The following is a 22621-nucleotide window of genomic DNA, read 5'->3' on the forward strand; positions in this document are numbered from 1 at the left end:
ACCGTGAGATCCATTTTTTTTTTTGACAGAAAAAAGAGGTTTGTGGGTCCCGTGAACAGTGTACAGATCCACTAAAGAAAAAAACGTGCCGCTAAGAAGCACAAAACACACTTCCCAAACGCACACTATAGGTGACCAAAGTTGAGGCATAGACCTATTTAAGACAAAAAGTTGAGGAATAGACAATTTTGCAAAGGATAGTGCAACATATTATATTAAAGAGTGTCCCTAATAAAATATATTTACTTTATATGAAAATTCGTTCGGATAAGATTCGAACTAAAAGTTTATTTTTGTTCACCAAACTTTGGACTTGGCTTGAGTCCTACTTATACATGTGTCACCATTTTGATTAATTCAATGCAATTGAACAATGAACATTAAATTAGAACACTTTTGAATACGTGTCTCCATTCTGATGAGTACAATGCAACTGGGCATTGGACACATCCTTACCCCTAGACCCTAGTCTTGTACACTAACACTGTGTTTGGTTAGGGTGATAATAAGGAGGATGGAAAACAAAAGGAGGAAAATAGGGTGAAAAACAGTGTTTTTCACTATTTGGCAAAAGAAGAAAAATGCTGAGGACGGAAAACCCGGGAGAAAATTTTCTCTCTCGGGCCCACAATTTACATCCTCCCAAATTGGGAGGAAAATTGTGGAGAGAAAAGTGCTCTCACCGTGGAATTACACAAATGCCCTCTCCCACCTACCCTCTTCACAAACACAACAGCTGTTCTGAAATCAAGTAAAAAAAAAAAAAAGAGAGAGAGCGAGAGCTGGAGAAAAAAAAGAGAGAATGAGAGCACTAGCTGGAACGTTCTTGAATGAGGGAGAAAAGGAAAGAAAAGAAGGGGGAGATAAAGAGATAAGGACAAACGTGTATGGAGGAAGAAAAAAAAAAAGTGAGAGTTGGAGAAAAAAAAGAGAGAATGAGAACACTTCTTGAATGAGGGAGAAAAAGAAAGAAAAGAAGGGGAAGATAAAGAGATAAGGACAAACGTGTATGAAAAAAAAAAAAAAAAAAAAAAAAACGTAAGGATGAAATGAAATGAGAGAAAGGAGAAATAATATATAAAATAAAAAATCCTAATTGAGAAATGTTACCCTAATATTTTCACAATAAATTTTAAGTAATAGATTGTTATTAGTTAATATTAGTGAGTAAAAAATAATTTCAGTGGTGAGTTCAAATTAGAACCAGTAACAACTTTCTACATAAATTTTGTTGTGAAAGTATTACGAAAAATGTTGTGGACGTAACACTTCTCATTGAAAAATATAATTGTTAGTAAATTTTATATTATTTAATGAGTACAAATAAATCTATTTCTTACCTATTATGTAACAAGGGTATAATAGTCAATTTATATAAACTACATTTTCTATTCTCCCATTTTTTTTTTTCAACCAAACAAAAGAGTTTTCCATCCTCCCACTTTTCCATTCCTCCAACCAAACACACACGAGGAAAAACTAAATATTTTCCATCCTCCCACTTTTCCACTCTTCCAACCAACCGACCTACAGCTTTGCTCCAGATTTGGAGAGCTAGAAACAATAATCCTTGTATTAAGAGATTGCTATTGGGCCTAAAGTATTTGGGTTGGGTTGAATGTCCGCTTCAATCAAAATTTTAATCTGAAGCAAACAAGCTTTATAAATTCTTTGTTATTCAAACCCAGCAGCCCACTCAATGCTTGTTACTGATCCACATAAACATTAACAAAGCCCGAACCATCTCAAGCACTTTATGCTTTATTATACTACGCAGTGATCAGAAACAAAGCTTTGCATTGCATTCCTGGGACGACTCTGTGATGGCTCGAGCTGTGTGACGATTTCGAATGAATGTTATCTTCAAGGTTCCTTTTTTATTGATCCTGGCTTATTTTGAGAAAAATGGGTTTTGTTTGTTTGTTTATATAGTGTAGGTAAGGTGTTTGTTGTCAGTTCTGAGTGCGGATTTCGAATTAGACGAAAAACAAAATAGGACGAAAAACATTTATAAATTATTTTTTTTTTGCATTGCTTGTTGAAGCTGGGGATTATGAAAGATTAAGAGTGAAAGGTGATGAACATCTCATGAAATAAAGATTGCAAATTTAAATGTATTGAAAAAAAAAACCACTTATAAAAATGTGAAGTTAGAAACAACATTAAGTAGGCAAATGAGGAAAAGAGTAGAGGGTTTAATTTGTTCAAGGGAGATTAAAAACATAGTATATTTATTACTATGAATGATAAAAATGATAATTAATTATAGTTCAGAAAATAGGAATAGAATAGGAGAGAATTCGAAATGCCCAACGCAATCAGGTCAGCCCCTGATGAAGACATTTTCATCACGATCGTCCGTGGTCTAGGGCGGGCACGTATGGTTAAGCGGGTGATCAAAGTGGTTAACTTGGTTACTCAGTTTGGAAAGAAACCTTCTTTGAGGATTTTCAATTCCGTACCTGATGTTCTTGTCAAGGAAGATATTGATTTGGCTCAAGAGTTTTATTGGAAGAAGATGATGGGGAGCGGTGTTGAAGGCGATGAATACACTTTCGGGATCTTAATGAAGGGGCTTTGCTTGACTAGCTGGATTGGTGATGGTTTCAAATTGTTGCAAGTGATGAAGTCTAGGGAAATCATACCAAATACTGTGATTTATAACACATTACTTCATGCACTTTGCAGCAATGGGAAAGTTGGGAGAGCAAGGAGCTTGATGAATGAGATATGGAGGAGCCTAATGATGTGACTTTTTATATGTTAATATCTGCCTATTGTAAAGAAGAGAATTTGGTTCAAGCTCTTGTTCTCTTAGAGAAGTGCTTCAATCTGGGGTTTGTGCCTGATGTTGTAACAGGGACTAAGGTAGGGACTAAGGTGCTGGAAGTTCTCTGCAATGTTGGTGGTGTATCTGAGGCAGTTGACATTTTGAACAGATTGGAGAGTAAGCGAAGTGCGGTGGATGTTGTGGCTTATAACACTTTGATAAGGGGTTTTTGTAGATTAGGGAAGGTGAAAGTTGGGCATCGCCTTTTGAAGGAATTGGAGAGGAAGGGCAGCCTTCCAAATGTGTGGACACATACAATATATTGATCTCTGGTTGTTGTGAGTCTGAAATGTTGGATTTGGCTCTTGATCTGTTTAATGAGATGAAAACATATGGAATTATTTGGAATTTTGTTACATGTGATACATTAAGTGTTCAGGAGGGAGGGTGGAATATGGGTTTAAGATTTTAGAAATAATGGAGGAGAGTAAGGAGGGATCCAGGGGTCGTTTAAGCCCTTATGATAGTGTGTTATATGGTCTGTATAAGGAGAATCAGTTAGATGAAGCACTTACATTTCTGACCCAGATGGGGAAGTTCTTCCCTAGAGCAGTTGATAGGAGCTTGAGAATTTTAAGTCTTTGTGAAGAGGGTGCTATCGAGGATGCAAAGAAGGCTTTTGGTCAGATACTTGGAGAAGGGGGAGTTCCAAATGTTCTTGTTTATGACCATTTAATCCATGGATTTTGTGAAGGAGAGTATATGCGTGAAGCATTTGAGCTGATGAATGAGATGGTTGGTCGTGGTTATTATCCACTTGCACCTACATTCAATGCTCTGATTAGTGGGTTCTGCAGGCAAGGAAAGGTCAGTAGTGCTTTGAAGCTCATTGACGACATGGTTGTGAGGGGTTGCAAACTTGATATAGGAAGTTATAATCCCTTGGTTGATGCTCTTTGTAGGAAGGGGGATTTTCAAAAGGCTTTTGGGCTCGTTTCACAAATGTTAGAAAAGGATTTTGCTCCTGATTTTTCATCATGGAACTCATTACTTCTTAGTTGGTGTCAAGAAACATCATGGTTAGCAAGACAGAACATGTTCCAAGTAAATTACCTTTTACAGCAGATTGCTGAGATTTGAATTAATTTTAGCTATTGAGATATAGATGAAGTGTAAGACAGAATTTTCAACTTAGTGAATGCGAGTAAAAGTAAAGGCTGCATTAGCTTGTTCGTTATTTACCAATTCTGCTTTACCTAAATGGGAAATGAAGGTTTTTTCATATATTCCAAGTTAGAGGTTCAAGAGTTGAAGATGCTTCTTGGGAATGTAAGTAGAGATCTTCAGTATTATTTGATGTATTCACTTCCTTATTACTAGCTTGCCTTTTAATTAATTTACACCGGTTGAAGACCACACATTCAACCAGAAATAATTAGAAGTAAAAAAACTCTGAATAAAGAAATATAAAACATAGACAAGTTTAAAAGAAACATATAGTAGCAATCCAGATCTATCTTGGATATTCATTAACAGAAAGAGACAGTGGACTAATTTTTTATAATTCAGCATTTTTAAAGATATTTCGATTATCCCATCATATTAATTTTGATTTTGAAAATTACAAACTAAAATGAGAGGTCATATTTCTTGTGTTGTAAATGCCCATTATTAACAGTATTCTCTATCATAGCAATCCAATCCAAAAAAAGGGACTATTTAGCTAATAAGAGATGATATGCTAATGAAATTAACTCATTTTGAAGGTAAAATCACTATCACTCAGAAGCATATGATACTGGTTGGCACTTGGTAGTGGAAATGAAAGATGGAGTGGTTTTCCAACGATTGCACATCATCTGCTGCCAATTGTAAGTCCTGGTTAAGACCCATGTTCTCAAGTTCTGTCGATTTAATCATTGATATTCTTTGATTGGATCATTTCTACAATTTAAAAATATAGGGACTTCCAGAATTTTCCATTAATTTGGTTAGGCAGTCAATTGACTTTATGCTTCTTTAATGCAATTGTTGGCTGTTTACATCATTAAATTTCAATAAAGCACTCTTTAATATTGCATTTGCTAACTTACTTTCTCTGTGCTATAAGCGGTCTTGTCTAATAAATTTTCAATTCCTTTTTGTAGTAGAGAATCCACAAACCCTCATTCACTTGTCTTATTGATTTCTATTGTTAAGTTAGCTATGACTATCATAAAATTTATGGGAGATGGCTTTGCAATGAAATTTATCCACAATAATTCTATCTATTTTTTTTGGTGCCTAGTAATACTTTCTTAAAAAAAGAGCAAAACTAAATAGAGGAAAAGTGCTGCAAAAGAGGGGTTTTACCTCCATCTCTATCTTAAGGACAAAAGAAATGGTCTGGAATGGATGAGATGGGGATCAATCCCAACATATTACAAAAAAAATGGCCCCCTTAGCAATATTATGGGCTACAATATTAGTTTCTCTAAAATTGTGATTTACACCCAATCAGATAAAAATTGAAAAAGTATCTAGCTTCCTCAATTACGTGTTCAATAGACCAATCTGGCTCCAGAGAGTGGTTCTATAACTAGATAATAATATTTAGAGCATCTCCTTCACAAACCCAATTTCCATATCCCAGTTCCGCTGCTATTGTTATCACTAAGAGAGCCGCATGAGCTTCGGCCAGGGACTTTGATTCCTATTCTCTGGGTACAACTGCTACTATACATGCCTTTTCCTCTAACTGCAGCATCAAAATTAACCTTGACATGGGGGGAAGTGGTGAATTTCATATGCAACTTCTTTCTCCAATCTCCACCAAGAAGAAACATGATCAGTGTATTCCTATTTAATTTTAAACTTAAGAGAATGGGATCAAGAACTTCCCTTTGTTGTTGATTCATAAGCTTGTTCCTAGTAATCCATATTATGTTGTTGCTAATGGCTGCAAATAGTCTAAAGTTCCTTGCTTCTTCTATTGGAAATTTCAGCTTATCTTCAGGTTTGAGAACTAACTTGGCCCAGTTTATCTCTTCAAATTTGATTGGCCAAGGGGAGTGAGCCCAGATAATTGGTCACTTCATAAGCAAGTGCTCCAACTGTATATAAAGACCTATTTAGTGAAAATTAATGTAAGTCAAGCCCTTCATTCAGCAAAATGATAAAAAAAAAAAATAATAAAAAAAAAAAAATAATAAAAAAAAAAAAAAAAAAAATTCAGTATAAAAATTTTATGGGCTATGATTTATAGAAAGATTGGACTTCTTGTTCTGGTTTACACTACACATATTCTGAAATGCATATTCTGTTTTCTGCTATAATGTTATCATTTAGTGTTGCTTGAATATTGCATATATTGTATATGCAATTACTGCAAAAATATTTTGGGTATCTTTATTTTGGATCACTAAGTATGGCAGTTTGATACCTAATATCATGACTAATATATTTGTTTAGGAAATAGGGAAGATAATGATACCTTTCCTAAATTTTTAGGCTTTTGTACAACACGAACAAGGATTAAGATGATTCTTTAGAGTGCTTAGGGTAATTCACTACGGAATTTCTATAATCATATCCAAGAATTTTGAAGTGAGTGGTCAAGTCTGAAGAAATCCAGTCATCAAATGAGATAAAAGCACGACTAGCTACCAAAGGAAGGTTCATTGATTCTGTATTGAATAGAAATTATGCTGTTAGTGAGGGAATTCCTTTGTCTGTTATGTATTCTAGAGTTGATTGAATTGTAGTTTTAGTTGTATTTCTCTTTGCATCTGTAATTGAGTTTGTGCACAGACTTAGATAAGTCTTTGGGTTTGGAACTCTGTAACTGAGTTTAGGAGTGTGTTCCAATAAAAGTTCTTACATGCTTATCAAATAATTTTTTCTTGAAGTGACTATAATTTTTTTTTTGAAGTGAGTCACATCTTCAATAATTTAAATAGATATTAAAATGGTGATAATCAACATCTAATCAAATGGTGATGATATGTAAAATTTAATTCACTCATTTCGAAATGAATGGATAGAATTTTAACAATTAAATTTAGGAGCTATCCTAAGAACTCTAGAAAATCATAATTCACAAGGAAATTCTTATGACTTGCATTTCTCACTGTGCAAGCATCTTCTAATTACCGTATGATTTAGACAAATTGAATACAAAGGACTTTCAAATTCAAATATTTTAGGAATTCAAAAAAAGACTAAATCATGTTCTATGGTTTGTTACCCTTCTTAACTCCATTTGGCTTGCTTGGAAAACTCACAATAAACCTCTGCAATCAAAAGACGAGATTTGAAAAAATATTGTTAGTAATGTCCTGCCCTTTAACCAAACTAACTAGAAGTGATGAGTAAACAGTCTTTATGCTAGAATGGGTTGAATCTTGAAGTTTTTCTCCTACAATTTCAAATCCTTTTGTAGAAAATAATAAAACATCTTATGCTCTTTGAAAGAAGAGAGCAAATTAAACTGATATTCACAACACAATATTGTACTTTAGATAGTATTCATAGAAAAATACAGCCTAACCTTAACCTAATCCAAGTAAAGACTAGGTTATTTGTCCTACAAATGCATGCTTACAGAGGCCTGGGTATTTAACAGGAGTGCATGGAAGAAGTACCGAGACACATAAAAAGACACTCCTAGGAGGAAGCCTAGTAAGACCAATTATCCTGGTTACTCTTTTTCTTTTTTTGTTTTATATTTTTTTTCCCAAGTAAGTTTACGCAAATTTCAAAGAAGTTGAAGTAAGCATTTTTGGGTCATTTTCAAAATTAATTTTAGTTTTCAATACATCAAAATGGAGTGCAATTTTGAGTTATTTTATTTATTTATTTATTTTTTATAAAGGAGTTGAGGTAAATTTATTATAGATTGTTTGGGTTGGCAGAATGCATTTGAGAAACAATGAAATTTGAATTCTCTTACTTTAGTTGTGTGTTCCAATATGTTTTTTTTCTATTCCCAATTAGAGGGTCATGTTAGTTGTATTAGGTCAATTATTTTTTTGGTTAAATGTTTTGGTATTGTAAATGTAAGTTGTTATTACTCATGCTTGGGGGGTTGTTCAAAGTTGGTCCTATACAAGTCCTACTTCATTTATGAAGGTAAAATATAGAGAGAATTGAGAGTGTGATTTTTTTAGAAGGATTTCGGATTTCCTCTTGTTCATCTTTTCTCATTTGGTAGATTCCGATAGGTGGCGAGTTTCTTGTTTTGTATCTCTTAGGTGCATTTCTTAAAATGATGAGCATTCATATCTTCTACTTTGTATTCCTTGGGAGGATTCCTTTAATTGGTGAGCAAGATGATTAGTTATAGGAGATTGAGGAGATTGCTTACTATAACTGATAAAATCTATTCTTGTAAGTGTGTACTTGTGTTTGCTTCATATTCTCCAAAAATAAATAATTTAATTTGGTATCTGCTTCACAAGAAGTTTGGAACCTAATTTTGAGCCCAAATGGATCTATACTCTTAGTTTTTGTGGTTTTAATTGATTATAACTTTACTTGAAATTTTTTTTTTTTTTAATTTATGGAAGTGCTGCGCAAACATGTATTGGTTATTTTCTATCACATCCTTGACCACTATCTTGAATAATTCTTAAAAGGTAGAGCACTTGGTTCCTTCATCCAACATGATGACTACACTTGTAAAAGCTTATCCCATTCTTTTTAAAAGGCATTGCATGAATGCTCTTTTTTTTAGAATATTGTTGATTCCTTCGACCATTAAAACTAAGCCATAGTGGAGCTACAATCTCAGACTTTCTCAAATATCTAGATTATCATTGGAATCTATACCAGAAGCAAAGATTGCAAATATATTGATTTATATATAATCTTTTTATATCCTTTATGATTCTATCTATCTTCTTGGTGACCAAATGGATATTATCAGTATATATACAGGTACTTAGCTGAATTGAAAATCTTTCATTTCAATTTTTTATTCTAAATCCACTGATGTTATCTGCCTAACTGCACCATCAAAATGTAACTTAAAAGTAGCTAGGTGGTACACTTGTTCATTAACCCCCTTTCACTTTTTTCATTGTCATATAGACACGTCTATTTCAATCGCTTTTTAATCCTTGTTTCTTAGAACTTTTTCGATTAATTTTAATCAAGAAGATGTAATTACATTGACACCATGGGTTTTGGTGGGAATGGCATCATTGTGTGATATGTGATATTGTTGTATCTACTTCTTTAAAAGTTTGGTCGTAATTTGGAAGAAATAACATAATACCCTTAAAATGAAGGGGACGCAGTTAGGAATTAGGATAGACTAGATCAATAATCAAAGTGGGGAAAGAGATTTTTAAATTTATTTTTTAATATATAAGGAAGTGGTGTTCTAGTTTTTGGTTAGACTATTCTACTCTTTGTCCATGAGACATCCTGAAAATCCCATGAACCGATAGTATGGTGGATGAAATTTTGGACCTTTGGGTGTTCTTGAAGGACAAGAAAAGGATATTTATCATTTGAAGATAAATCAATGATTTTATGCTTTTTTATTGTAACAATAGAGAAAAATTAAATAAAATCAAGGTTTTGACGTTTAAACGAAGTGGTGTTCTAGTAAAATCAATTTTTGAATAAATTTTTTTAAGGATAGTTTTGGAAACTTATACATTTTTAAAAGGTAAACAAGATAATAAATGATATTTTCTTAAAAAGTTTAACTTTTCAAATAGGATAAAAAAAAATACAACAGGGGAAATATTAATTTGCCACTGGTCAGTTTTTCAACCAATATGGTGACACGTACCAACATTTAATTATAATAATTTTCAATAATTTATAGAGACAATGTTAAATGTACTAACACATCACGAACCAAGAAACACACCACCAACACGCAGCCCATATTCCAAGAAGACAGGGATTCTTTGTTTAAAGGGCTACGTGGTCAAATTATTGATTTTGAACAAATAATATTTTAACACAATTAGGTGCCACCTTTTATGCAACAATTGGGTACGTGAAATCTTTTGCACTTGCCAGTTGCCATTTATCCCTTCTATGTATTTTTTTGGTAAACATATCCCTTCTATGTATTCCACTGTAATAAAAAATTCTTCATAATGATAATACCCCACCTAATTTTATAGTCATGTCATCATTATTCTTCCATACTCTTTATACAAACTCATAGCTATATTAAATTCGTTTAGTAGTAGTTTCCCAAAAAAAAAAAAAAAAAAAAAATCATTTAGTAGTGACTAGTGAGAGTGGGGTGCCTTTTGTTGTGGGTTGGTCCACAGAATGAAAGATCAAATTAAACAGAAGAATATTATTTCCATGAAAAATATTAAACGTTTTTTGTCAATTTATTAAAAAAAATGGTAAATGTTAATGATGTCTTAGGGTAATTGTTAATAAATTATTTTAAGAAATTTTTTATAGAAAAAGAAAAAAAATTAATATTGAGTCATGATTAATAATCTATTTTAGGAAAATTTTGACACCACCTTTATGAAAAATGAAAATAACTGTCAAAACATTTATTACTTTTTCCCCATAAAACTTTTTTTAAATGAATTGTTAACCAGTACCCTAAAGGCATCCGTTAGTATTTTCCATTAATATTTTAATATATATATTTTTTAATTTTTCATAAAAGTTGTGTCAAAACTTTTTTAAAATGGGTTATTAACACAATTGCTCTAAGACACTCATTAACATGACTCATAAAAAAGTTTACAAATTAATATGGTAATGAATATGATGTTATATCAATGCTATAATAAATAACTTTTTCATAAATTTTATTTTATTTTATTTTTTGTTTTTAGCTCATCACTTCACAACAAGTCTTATAATGTCTTAAATGGTAGTATGAAAAAAAAAAAATATATATATATATATACATGATAAAAGTGGAAATAATATATGAACTTATGAAATTCTCAAAAAAAAAATATATATGAACTTATGAATGTTTGTGATAAATAATAAAAAAATCACTAGGACATAAGATAATACCATGTTTAGACAGTTTAGTGATTCTTTACGTAATTGTTGGTTTTATTTTCTTTCTATACTCTTAATTATTTCTTTTGATGGGCATATTCTTCATATGTATTTATATGCATCATTTGGACTAGAAAATAAAATAAGTTTGTTGTTAACCTATATTTAATCACTTTTGTTTGCAGAGTTTTATTATATATGTAAATAATATAAAATTTATGGTGAGATATATCTTGCAACTTTTTTTTTTTTTATAGAATTTTAATTTATGGCGTCTGCTCCTAATGATAGACTAACCCATGATATCTTATACAACCATTAAAGATTTTACCACTTGAGTTAACTGGAACTCACATCTTGCATCTTTGAATAGAATAAATGTGTAATGTATTGTATTAAACTAAGGCAAGGTTTTATTCATTGGTTGCTCAATTGAGAACCCTTTCTTCGAAAAGCGAGGCATAGGATAGTGTGCTTGGCATAAAATTTTATCCCATTAAATAGAAATCTGTACCTATAAAAAGGTTTATAAAGAAAAAAAAAATCCATTTTTGGGTCCTTTACTTACTCTTGGTTCTCAACAAGAAAGACAAACAAAGTAATGTTCAAAGACAAACAAAGTAATGTTCAAAGTGATTCATATAGCCTATAGCCATTGTCGGTTCCCTCTTTTTCGATTTTAGGCACTGCCAAACCGATTCGTTAACTCCAATAAAATAATGCTTAGGTTCTGAACTCCTTCCTAATTTTCCTGTGCTGTGCATCTCATTTGCCTTAGCACTTGTTGAGCTATTTTTGAGATGCAGGTATTTTAGAAAGGTTAATTCGCTCTTTTTTTCTTTTGCTTTTGTTTTTTCCTACTAAATACCAAGGTTATATAGCCTATCGCATGTGGTGTGTGGTTTGTTTATTGGTTAATAAGTCAAATATTTGGAAATCTGATTGGCAATGTAAAAATATAATGTTAGAAATATTATAAATTTTATTTTATAGGCTTTATTTACAAATAAACGTGTCAATTTTTAAACACAAATAAAAAGCAATTAAAAATTTTATACATACATTAGGAAAATGAAAGGAAATTTACGGTGCTTTTTTTTTTTTTTTTTGAGAGAGAGAGAGACACTACAAAAAACGCAGTTTTAAGCTGCGTTTTCTAGAGAGAGAGAGTTTTGATACTGCTATTACTTGCAGCTATTTACTTTGAACTTTAGGAGCATTTGTAATATGCACTCTTAATGGCAACATTTTGGAGTCAACACTTGAATTAAAGTTTAATTTGCAATAATCTAAACTAACAGATATTAGTGATGAGCAGGTTACTGTTGAACTAGGATAATGATTACAAAATTTTGTAGTTTCGGATGCATTTTGCAATATCTGATAGTTCAGGATTAATAACTTTCTACTAACCTATTAAGTTAAATTCTAGTTTGACTAGCTAAGAGCGTTTATAGCTTAGTGACATTATTTTTCTCCTTTAATTATATGAAAAATCACAGTTTGAATCCCTCATTCTCATTGTTGTAATTATTGGAAAAAAAAAAATCCCATTTGATATATTAGTTAAATAGTTGACATTGATAATTAATCGCAAACTAAGGCTGGATCTGTTGGTTATAAAATTTTATTTTTTAAAAAACACATACTATAACTGCTCCCATAATTTAGACTTTAGAGTAGACCTTCTCTTTTGGCAGAGAGAAATATTATTCATGACATACATAGATACATTTATGGCAATATAATTAACAATAGTACCCTCCAAAATACCACCTCACTATTGGTAATTATATAAGCAATAAGTCTTAGGACACAATATTTTTTACAACAAGATTTGTTTTGATTGATTCGTAATAAAAATAATGTCAATAATGTATCTAAGTGAAAGTAATTTTACTTTAATTACACAAATCAGGTTAGTAGTTGTGAAAGAAGTTGTATCCATAACATTATTCCTACATAAATGCGGAGATGTAGCATATTTGAGAGACAGTATTAATACAAAGACTTAGAAGCATCTCTAAACTAAGTCACATGCTATGGCTTCCTCTTTATCATCTTTCTGCAGCTTAAGCCCCCCTGTTCGCAGTCCTAAGTTATTCCACTACCCCCAAGTGAGATCCCAAAGCTTCAAGGACGAAGGTATTCTTCTTGTTATAATGTGAACTTCAATATGTGCAAGAGTGACTGCACCTACATACAGAAGAAAACTATCAGATCTATTATACTTTCCTAAAAGAAAGGATTTTTTATATATATACTTTGAATATGGGATTCAATTAGTTTCAAAGGAACTAGCTAGCTAGGTTTTGTATATCGATTCGTCATCTATATAAATCTTTCAACTATTATATGGTTAGCAACTTTGTTAATTTCTTTCCATTTTCTCTTCTTAATTTGTCGACAGAAAAGCCATCAAATATTGTGGATGCCAACTTGAACGTTCTAAGACAGAGAATAGAAGAAGTGAAGAGGAAGGAGAGGTTTAATACATGCAATACACTCAAAAGTGAGTGGTGCTATCAGTCTGGTTATGATCATAAACACAAGCGTGATGCCATGCTATCACAATCCATTGAGCTCTTTGCTTTAGGCACTGGTGCAATTGGGCTTGTGTTTCTCATCGGTTCCCTTTGCATTTGTATTGTTTCTCTTTTAACTTGTTCATTGAATATTTGATATGAGGTTTGAGTTCATTGAATATTTGAATGCCTTTTGATAAATTAGCAATTGTACAAAAAACTTAAGTTATTAATTAGTATATGGTAATAAATATACTTATTTAACTATTATTTTAACACAAATGATTAAATTGTTGAGTAAGTACATTCATTTTTTATGTTTGCCGATCGACTATCATGCATGGTAAATTCATGAGACACGGGACATACTTTAAAATATATATATATATATATATATATATTAGAGATTAGATAAATTATTATGCACCCATATCCAATACATTTTAGGCGAGCTAGGAAATTCCAAAATTCCAAATTGAAAAAAAAAAAAAAAAAATTAGAGAAGTAAGAAATTGTGGCAGTCTCTATACGTAGATGTGAAAATATCATATCACTAAGAAGGGAGTAATTTTAAAGGTTTGGCGACTTTGAGCCAAAATAGGACTTTAGCCGAAGTAATACTCCAACACAAAGGAGTAGTGTGGTAAATTTTTTAAGATAAAAGATATTTACGTTAAGAAACATGTATAGTAGGATAGTATTCAAATCCTAAAAGATGCAAGTACGGGTGAGTTTGGCATAATAAGATTTTAATTATCAGGTTAGATGGTGAATTGGGTTTGATTTGTGAGTTTGTGAGTGCGGTTTCTAAGAGTTTGGTAATTTATATTGTTCACAGTAGAACCTAATGTGTTGTTTTCATTGAAATTTTTTTACTCTATCATATATTAGCTATTTTTTTTAAATTATTTTATTTTATAAAGTTTTTAAAATTTGGGTATTAAATACTGACTTGGCCCCCCTAAAAAATTTGAGTTTATTCAATGACCCTCCTAAAAAGAAAAACATTTTACCAAAAAAAAAAAAACTTTAGTGCATTAATTAATATTTTTCTGCAAGTGAACAAAAGTACATGTATTCTAAAAAAGTGACATTTTAAAAAGTTTTACATAAAAATATAAATTAATAAGATTTTAAAAATAAATAAACTAATCCAGTTGTATTCTAGGTAGCCTCTTATATAAAATAAAGTTTATTTAAGCTGCCTTTTAAATATTTGTTCTATTTGTCATAGTTGTTATTTTCTTCTTCTTCTCCAACCAAAAAAAAAAAAAAAAAAAACCATTTGTTGTTATTTTCTTTATGTACATAAATATTATGATTTATCAAAAAAATATTACACAAATATTATACCTTATGTTACATTTATAAATTAGTTAGAATTTAGAAAGATGATAAACTCTCTTTTAATTTTATTTATATATAAATATATTTAATTATGAATTATAATTTAATTACTCTACTATTATGAAAAAAAAAATTATTTTTACATATACGTGTATACATGTGTTTTGAGTTTATCTTGATTGGTCGATCTACTAATATCAGATCTTGGTCCCAGGCAGAAATTCCTGCCACGCTGTAGATACGAAGTAGGATAAATTACCCACACCTTTTTTTTTTCAAGTCCCTGCTATTTATTTATTTTTGCTTGATTTATTTACATAGCAACGCAAAGTAGTATAAAAGCTCAAAATTTGATGGTGGAGTGATTTAAAAGGAAGTTATGTTTGGCAATTCATGTATGTAACTGTTTCAAAAAGGATTCAACAAAAATAGTTGAAGAAAGTTGAAATGAAAGTGGAAATTAGGTCCTCAACACAATAGAAAACCATTGCATTGAAAGTGGAATTTGATCTGGTTTTGATTTGTGAGTGTGATTAAGTGCAATCAAGTTTTTGAAAGGATAAAAGATATATCGATAATGGATGTTATAGTTGGTTCTGTCAGTGAATAATAAAGTCATAATATATTGGTCTAATCGAAATAAACCTTAGTGATTTAGCTTAAATTCAAGGATTGTAGAACCTGGGTGCAATTTCTTGTGGATTTAGTCACCGGTGCACTTGAGCTAAATTTAATCACTGGGTTTGTTTTTCTTAGTGGGATTCTGATTCTCTCGGAATCTGTCTTTTTTATCTCACAGTTCATTTAAGAATGATGTGGAGTGTGGAGATTAATTGGGTGCCACTGCAAATATGATGAACCATTGCTGGGTAGGCACTTCGTCTCTCTACTAGCATATACAAACACAACAATACTTGGAAATTTACATTTTTAAAACTTAGCATGCCATGTATATGTGAAGCACATGACAATAACCTCAAATGGTTTACCTTATAAACTACCATGCAGGCTAGAGAAATAACCATAGTGTTTATGATCTGTAAAGTACTAATTGAAATTTTGGATTTCAATACATTGATCTAGTCCAGTTTTTCACTCTCTTTTTTAGTGCCATGCTACATGATATAAAAGGGTCCAATACCATGATATTTTCAGTGTAATTAAACCATTTGAATATGAAATTTACTATTTGATTAAAGAAAAAGGTAGAGCAATTATCATGATTGAAGGGAGACTGTATAACATATAGGACACAAAAGCAAATAGATTAATACTTTATTTTATTCCATCACATAATAACCCATAAAGCAAAAAACTAGTCATTTTCAATACACACTGAGAGACATTGAAACATAAAATGGTAGCATCTATTTATTTCCCTTCTCATTAGCCTTTTCATTAGCATGAAGGGCTGAGAAATATCCCTTGGGGTTACTTTCAAAGGAGTCCCTTGAAATTTGTGACGCTCCACCAGTCCCAGGAGCAACCATCTTTCCAGCATCGCTGCCACTGCCCTTCGAAGAGTTATCACCACCACTTGGGACACCAACGCCACCAACTTTTCCCCCATCACTTCCTCCTCCTTTGGCACCTCCTCCACCACCACCAACACCTTTGCCGTCCATTTTGAATATGTGTAGCTGCTTAGTATGTATATGTATTACTAACTTATAAAGATGTGTGGTTTAAAGGAAGATATGGCTGAGTATTTATAGGGAGTTATGGTCAAGTAATTTAATGGTCAATTTTGTGTACAATTAATAATGGATTCTCGGAAAATTGATAATGCATGAATGCTTGCATGGATTAGTGTAGAGGTCACTCATAGATTACTTGAACTTTTCTCAAAATTCGAGCTGTAATTACTTAGGCCAAAAGATTAAAATAAAATTGGAATTGAACTTATTGGAGTGCACCCAGTAAAAGCAATTCCTTTTCTCAAGATTGGACATTTAATTACTTACGCCAAAAGATTAAGTCCTCCCCTCTCCTATCCTTAATCTTCCTTCGTTCCAAACATATAAAGTAAAACAAGATTAGAATTGAACTTATTCAATATTTTCTTTTAAGTTATTGGGACCCGGTCTGAAAGAAGAAGAAAGTAGACCTTGTAGAGAAGCGGATAGGAGAGGTAGCCCATAGACTCAAGCGATTAGCTCGGTGAAAACTCACCCCGTATTTCATGTGAGTCCATTGTCAGTAGTGAGACCTTAATGGCCTAACTAGACAGAAGCAGAATCATGTTCTTCCTCCCGGGATTGGTCATTCATGAGCCTTCCTTTCTTTACGACATCAGGCCAAAAGAAAGTGTAGCACTAGCTGAAAAAAGTCAGGTTGCACGAGACATTATTCCATACATTTTTGTGTGATATCTTTTCTGTTCACATAAATTTGAATTCCACGTGTTTTTTTAAATTGCATGTTTTATTTTCTTTTGACAATTTTTACAAATTGAAAAGCCTTATAAATCGATTTGATTCAAATTAAATGGCATATGTACCTGATATGATTAATCAACTAATAAGGTCTTGCATGTGGTGTGTAGACCATGATCACCGGCGTTAGGTACCGTGTGCTATGATGGCCAAAGTTCAATTTTGTATATATATTCAATAGGTTTTTTATTTTATTTTTTGGAGACAAAAATTTATATTCAATAGTATTGCAAAAGCAGAAAATCTAAAAGATAAAAATAAATAACTAACAAGGTCTCAAAGAAAGCACTAATTCTACAATATATTAAAAATCAGGCCAATGGTCAAACTTGGTCAACAAATAAAAACAATAAGAATAAAGTACAATAGTTGTAGAATGTCCATACATACACCTTAGTATAAATACTACACCATATTCACTAATACATGCAAGGACATGATCAGAGTTCTATAGATGGAGGACATAAAGTAGCCAAACAATACAAATTAAGTCCATAATTATGAAACTGCCACCATGACCAAGTTTATACAGACAATTCATTTATTGTTTTCTTTTCCTGTGCGATTCTCTTCTCTTCCACTCTCTTCTTTTCTTCTTTTGCTTTCTTTTTCTTTTCTTCCTCTCTTCTTCTTCCCTGCAACATTCTTTTTATCTTCGATCTACTAGGTTATTGAAAACAATTAGATAAAATAATAAGCTTGAGTCAAAATTTAGAAGGAAAAATAGATAATTAAATTATATCATTTAAGGTTTTGAATATCATAAAGTATCATTTTTTCAATTCTAATCTTCTACTAGACAGGTTTTTATAAATGTATTAAATTAATTAATTAATTAATTCATATAACAACACACTACTTTAATACAGAATATCTACTCCAATTGTTCATTGCTAAGGCCATGATTCATGATATCAAAATGGTCCAATAGCACTCTATTTTAAGTTTCATTATAGGTGAAATAGTTGATGATGATGCTTTTTAAGTTTCATTAAGGAAATGATCTCCCAATTGGGAAGGACCATATATAATATTAGGTAAGTTAAGTTTTCTTTTTCTGATCCTTCTTCTTCCTCTTCTTCTTCTTCATCCATAAGGTTCAAAAGTGGCTCTATTGAATCAGTATGATCAGGAAGGCTTCCAAGGGATGGCTCTTCTTCTTTTTCTTCTTCGTCATCTGTTTTTTCTGCTTCTTCTTCTGTTCCTCCTGCTTCTTCTTCTGTTCTTTCTTCTTTTTCTGCACCTTCTTCTTCCTCTTCTTCTTCATCTGTTTCTTCTTCTTTTTCTTTTTCTTTTTCTTCTCCTTCTTCTCTTCTTTTTCTCTTCAACTAGGTTATTGAAAAATGGTCAGAAAAAAAAAAAAAAAAAAAAAAAAAAAAAAGCTTGAGTCAAAATTTTGAATATTTCAACCAAAAATAATATTTAGAATGTAAATTTGACATTAAAAAACTGTATTTAATTCATTCATTCATAGAGCAAAACTCAACTTTCGCAAGCTAGTATGAATATCCTACATCAAGTTCAACAATATTAAGAAGAAATTCATATATATAATTTTTGGAATACTAATTACTCTAGTACTTTCAAAATTTTACGAATATATTAGAATTTAACACAAACAAAAAAAATCTGAGTAAAGCAAGAAGTTACTATTATTTGAGTTTGTGGATAGATGGACCCATTTGATCCCTTTGAAAAAAAAATCATGTGTTATCAATAGATTTGCATGGTACAAAGACTTCTAATAGAAAGCATATTTTCGCATTTTCAATACTTTGATCTAGTCTAGTTATTCACAAAGCTCCCATGGCATAGTATTAAATATCAAGTCCAGTTGTTCAGTGATTAATGCCATGTTACATGATATCAAAATTTTCCAATATCCCATGCTATTTTCAGTTTAATTAGTTAAATATTTGATAATGAAACGACATCTTCAAAAGAAGAAAAAAAGTAGTGCAATTATGGTGATTAAAAGGATAATGTAAAAGAAAGGAAACAAAAGAAAATAGTACTGGTGAGAGATCAAGAAAATACTTCACCTTTGAAGAGCAACTAGCCATTGATCCCACAACAGTTTTGCCACTACCACTGGCACTGCCTCCTCCTTTGTCACCTTCACCGCCGTCACTTTCGCTGCCCAATATCAACATGTCCATTCTGAATATGTGTAGCTGCTTAATTAGTCGTAACTGATATAGATATATCCAAGAATAACGAAGATATACCTGAGGAGTTATATAGTCATATATGGAAATTAAATGTATAGTAACTTTTAATCACCACTTGTGTAATAATGGATTCTCAGAAAATTAGCAATGTATTAATGCCCTGCATGGATTAGTGGAAAGGTCATGCATAGCTTACTTATCCTTTTCTCAAGATTGGAGCTGTAATTATTTGGACAAAAATTTAAAATATAGCTGTTGATTATGACTTAGCTTTCAATAGGGCGCATATCGCACGTTAAATCAGTTATATATAAATATTACACATTATTCTTTGTTCTATGGCCATTAAGCATTTTTGTTTGTTGAAATAACAGTGGGATCGCTTAGAGTGGCCAAACAAAATCAGTTATGCAATATCAATTACGAAAATGTCAAGATGGTTGAATTAGATAAAATCCAAGTATCTTCTAAAAAAAAAAAAAAAGATCCAAGTAAAGGCTTGAAATTCAATAATACCACAGAATTAGATGGTTGTTGAAATATACAAAAAAAGAATCGAACATGATTTTCTTGCCTTAGGAGACTTGGTTTGGAAAGTAATTTACCGCATGGCACTAAAGACACGACCTTTAAAGGTAAGTGGTACATGATAAAAACACATATAAATTAAGAGAAATGAAAAGATCCACCAACTGGCAGGCAACTTGAATCCCATTAGTAGCCCTTGGCCTTTTGCGCAATGGGGGCTAAATATCGTTGGTCCATTCCATCGGGCAACAAGAAATTGAAGGTTTGTCCTAGTAGCCATGGATTACTTCACCAAATGTGCAGAGGCAAAGGCGTTGGTGAACATTCGAGATTTGGATGTTAAGAAGTTCGTATGGAGGAACATAGTGACGAGGTTCGGGGTACCAGAGTCCCTAGTGTCAAACAACAGGTTGCAGTTTGACAGCAAGGCTTTCCGCGAGTTTTGTGGCAGTCTCGATATCACAAACTGGTATTCTACCCCGGCATATCAGCAGAGCAACGGCCAAGTCGAGGCTACCAACAAAACTATTGTGAACGGTTTGAAGAGGAGATTGGAAGACGCTAAGGGAAGATGGGCAGAGGAGTTGCCTAATGTACTGTGGGCATACCGAACAACTTCGAGGAGATCCACGAGAGAAATTCCGTTCTCTCTAACATACGGAGCGGAAGCAGTTATTCCGACAGAAATAAATCTGTGCAATGCCCGGGTTTCGGGATTCAACCCCACCCAGAATTCAGAATTAATGTTGAAACAGTTGAACTTATTGGAAGAGCGCTGGGAATCAACGACTATATGGCTAGTAGAATATCAACAAATATTTGCCCGAAGATACAACAGGGATGTAAGGAGAAGGGAATTTAGAGCAGGAGATTTGGTACTTCGAAAGGTCGTAGGGAATACACGGGATGTCAACGCAGAGAAGTTAGCGCCGACCTGGGAAGGACCCTATAGAGTCACCACCATTGCGAGCGTTGGGGCATACTACTTGGAGGAGTTGGACGAAAGACCACTCCCCCGGCCATGAAATGCCCACAATCTGAAGAAATTTTACCACTAATTATCAATACATGAGGGTATGAATTGAGTGTAATGTTATATGTGCATATTGTTAAGTAATACAACAGTGATGTTTATCCATGCAGGTGTATTTATACTTATAATTCCATCGTTATTAACTCATTGGCCCCGATCAACAAACGCGAGGGAACTTCATACCAAATTCCTCTAAGGACAGAAACCTAATTCTCGGTTCGATCTCAATCACTGAGCAGGTGGAAACCTAATTTCAAATTTTATCTTAGGACATAAACCTGCTTCTCGGTTCGATCTCAATCACCGGGCAGGTGGAAACCTAATTTCAGATTTTATCTAAGGACAGAAACCTGCTTCTCCGTTCGATCTCAATCACTGGGCAGGTGGAAACCTAATTTCAAATTTTATCTAAGGACAAAAACCTGCTTCTCGATTCGATCTCAATCACTGGGCAGGTGGAAACCTCATTTCAAATTTTATCTAAGGACAGAAACCTACTTCTTGATTCGATCTCAATCATCAGGCAGGTGGAAACCTAATTTCAAATGTTATCTAAGGAAGGAAACTTGCTTCTCGATTCAATCTCAATTACCGGACAGGTGGAAACCTAATTTCAAATTTTATCTAAGGACAAAAATATGCTTCTCGGTTCGATCTCAATCACCGGGCAGGTGGAAACCTAATTTCAAATTTTCTAATAGAAACCGGTTCCCGGTCAAATCTTCATCACCGGTTGGACGGGAACCTTATATTGAGCTATTCTGAGAATAGGAACAAGCTTCCCGGCTCTGTTCTTGTCACCGAGCACACAAAGAATACGTCAAATTATTCAGGGGGCTGAAACCAGTTTCTCGGATTCAATCCAAATCACAGGAAAGGTGATTACCCTACATTTTCCTAGAAAAGTCAATGTATGTCAAGTTTATTTCTTATCGCCAAGGAGCCAATTCTTTCTAGATGTAGGTGATTGCTTCCAAACCAGTCCTGGTCACCATACATGCCTAGGTATAACCTATCTTTTCGAAGATAAATGAGAAAACAGTTTCAATTAGAGGCAGACCGTGATTAGACTACTCGGTCATTAGGAGTATCTATAAAAAAAATAAAGAAAGGGAAATGAAAGAACACGATAGAAAGAATAACTTAGTAGCAAACATTCATAGATATAAGCAAACGTACGATCACCATACCCAGATCAAATAAAGCAAACGAATAAAAATTAAACCAATGTTTTGTCACCACAACCAGGTGACTATAGGAAAATAAGACTTAGAAAAGTAAGGGTTAAAACCATTGTTCGGCCAACACAACCCGGTGACCATGGGCAGACCAAACAAACAAAAGAGAGAATCAGACATAATCAGAAAATAAAAGCAAATTAAAATGTAAGGGTTAAACAGAGGGATCAATAGGCGGGAGCTGAATGACATCATCGGCACGCCGGACAGGTGCATTCTCAGTAGGTTGATCGGCAGTAAACGTCTGGCCTTATCCGCCCTTGGTGGCATAAGGGTTGTTGGTGACCTCAAGGTCAACCATATCCACGTGAGTGTCAATAGCATGAACTAGCTCCCTTATGCTAAGGGTCTCTTCTTCGTCAGCAATGCCAACTTGGCTTTGGACTAGGGGGGGTCGGAATTGGGTAGGGAATTTGCTCGGGATTCCTTAGTGGGGAATCCTCTGCCACTCCCATTGTTTGCAGTGTTGCCAGCCACCCCTCACCAAACCCATGATGCCAAGCTTGGAGGACAATAGGCTCCACAGAATTTTCAGCATCTGCAAAGCCTTCATTGTACCCTTTCTCCTCAGAAGCATCAAGGACCGCT

At 32.9% G+C, this 22621-nt stretch overlaps 2 protein-coding genes, 1 long non-coding RNA gene and 1 pseudogene across 3 annotated transcripts; 3 read left to right on the forward strand and 1 right to left on the reverse strand.

The window, feature by feature from the left end:
* The first annotated feature begins 1549 nt into the window (after positions 1 to 1549).
* Positions 1550 to 5933, forward strand: LOC126715952 (uncharacterized). Its single transcript, XR_007651968.1, has 3 exons — positions 1550 to 1868; positions 4537 to 4641; positions 5755 to 5933. It is a non-coding gene; the product is annotated as an uncharacterized LOC126715952 (long non-coding RNA).
* On the forward strand, positions 2291 to 4015 carry LOC126715930 (pentatricopeptide repeat-containing protein At2g17525, mitochondrial-like; annotated as a pseudogene).
* A 6841-nt stretch (positions 5934 to 12774) lies between the features above and the next one.
* On the forward strand, positions 12775 to 13438 carry LOC126713513 (uncharacterized). Its single transcript, XM_050413275.1, has 2 exons — positions 12775 to 12901; positions 13167 to 13438. The coding sequence occupies exons 1-2, from the start codon at positions 12799 to 12801 to the stop codon at positions 13436 to 13438; spliced, it is 375 nt and encodes a 124-aa protein (XP_050269232.1). The 5' UTR covers positions 12775 to 12798.
* Positions 13439 to 15891: 2453 nt separating this feature from the next.
* Positions 15892 to 16284, reverse strand: LOC126715969 (uncharacterized). The gene has a single exon (XM_050416849.1). The coding sequence runs from the start codon at positions 16251 to 16253 to the stop codon at positions 15996 to 15998; it is 258 nt and encodes an 85-aa protein (XP_050272806.1). The 5' UTR covers positions 16254 to 16284; the 3' UTR covers positions 15892 to 15995.
* Between the last annotated feature and the right edge of the window lie 6337 nt (positions 16285 to 22621).

This window comes from Quercus robur, chromosome 1, assembly GCF_932294415.1.
Source record: "Quercus robur chromosome 1, dhQueRobu3.1, whole genome shotgun sequence".
NCBI lineage: Eukaryota > Viridiplantae > Streptophyta > Magnoliopsida > Fagales > Fagaceae > Quercus > Quercus robur.

Bases quoted from the DNA above. Each gene is read 5' to 3' on its own strand.
- LOC126713513 (XM_050413275.1), top strand. From the start codon at position 12,799: ATGGCTTCCTCTTTATCATCTTTCTGCAGCTTAAGCCCCCCTGTTCGC. The intron at 12,902-13,166 runs GTATTCTTCTTG...ATTTGTCGACAG, and splicing joins CCAAAGCTTCAAGGACGAAG to AAAAGCCATCAAATATTGTG.
- LOC126715969 (XM_050416849.1), bottom strand. From the start codon at position 16,253: ATGGACGGCAAAGGTGTTGGTGGTGGTGGAGGAGGTGCCAAAGGAGGA.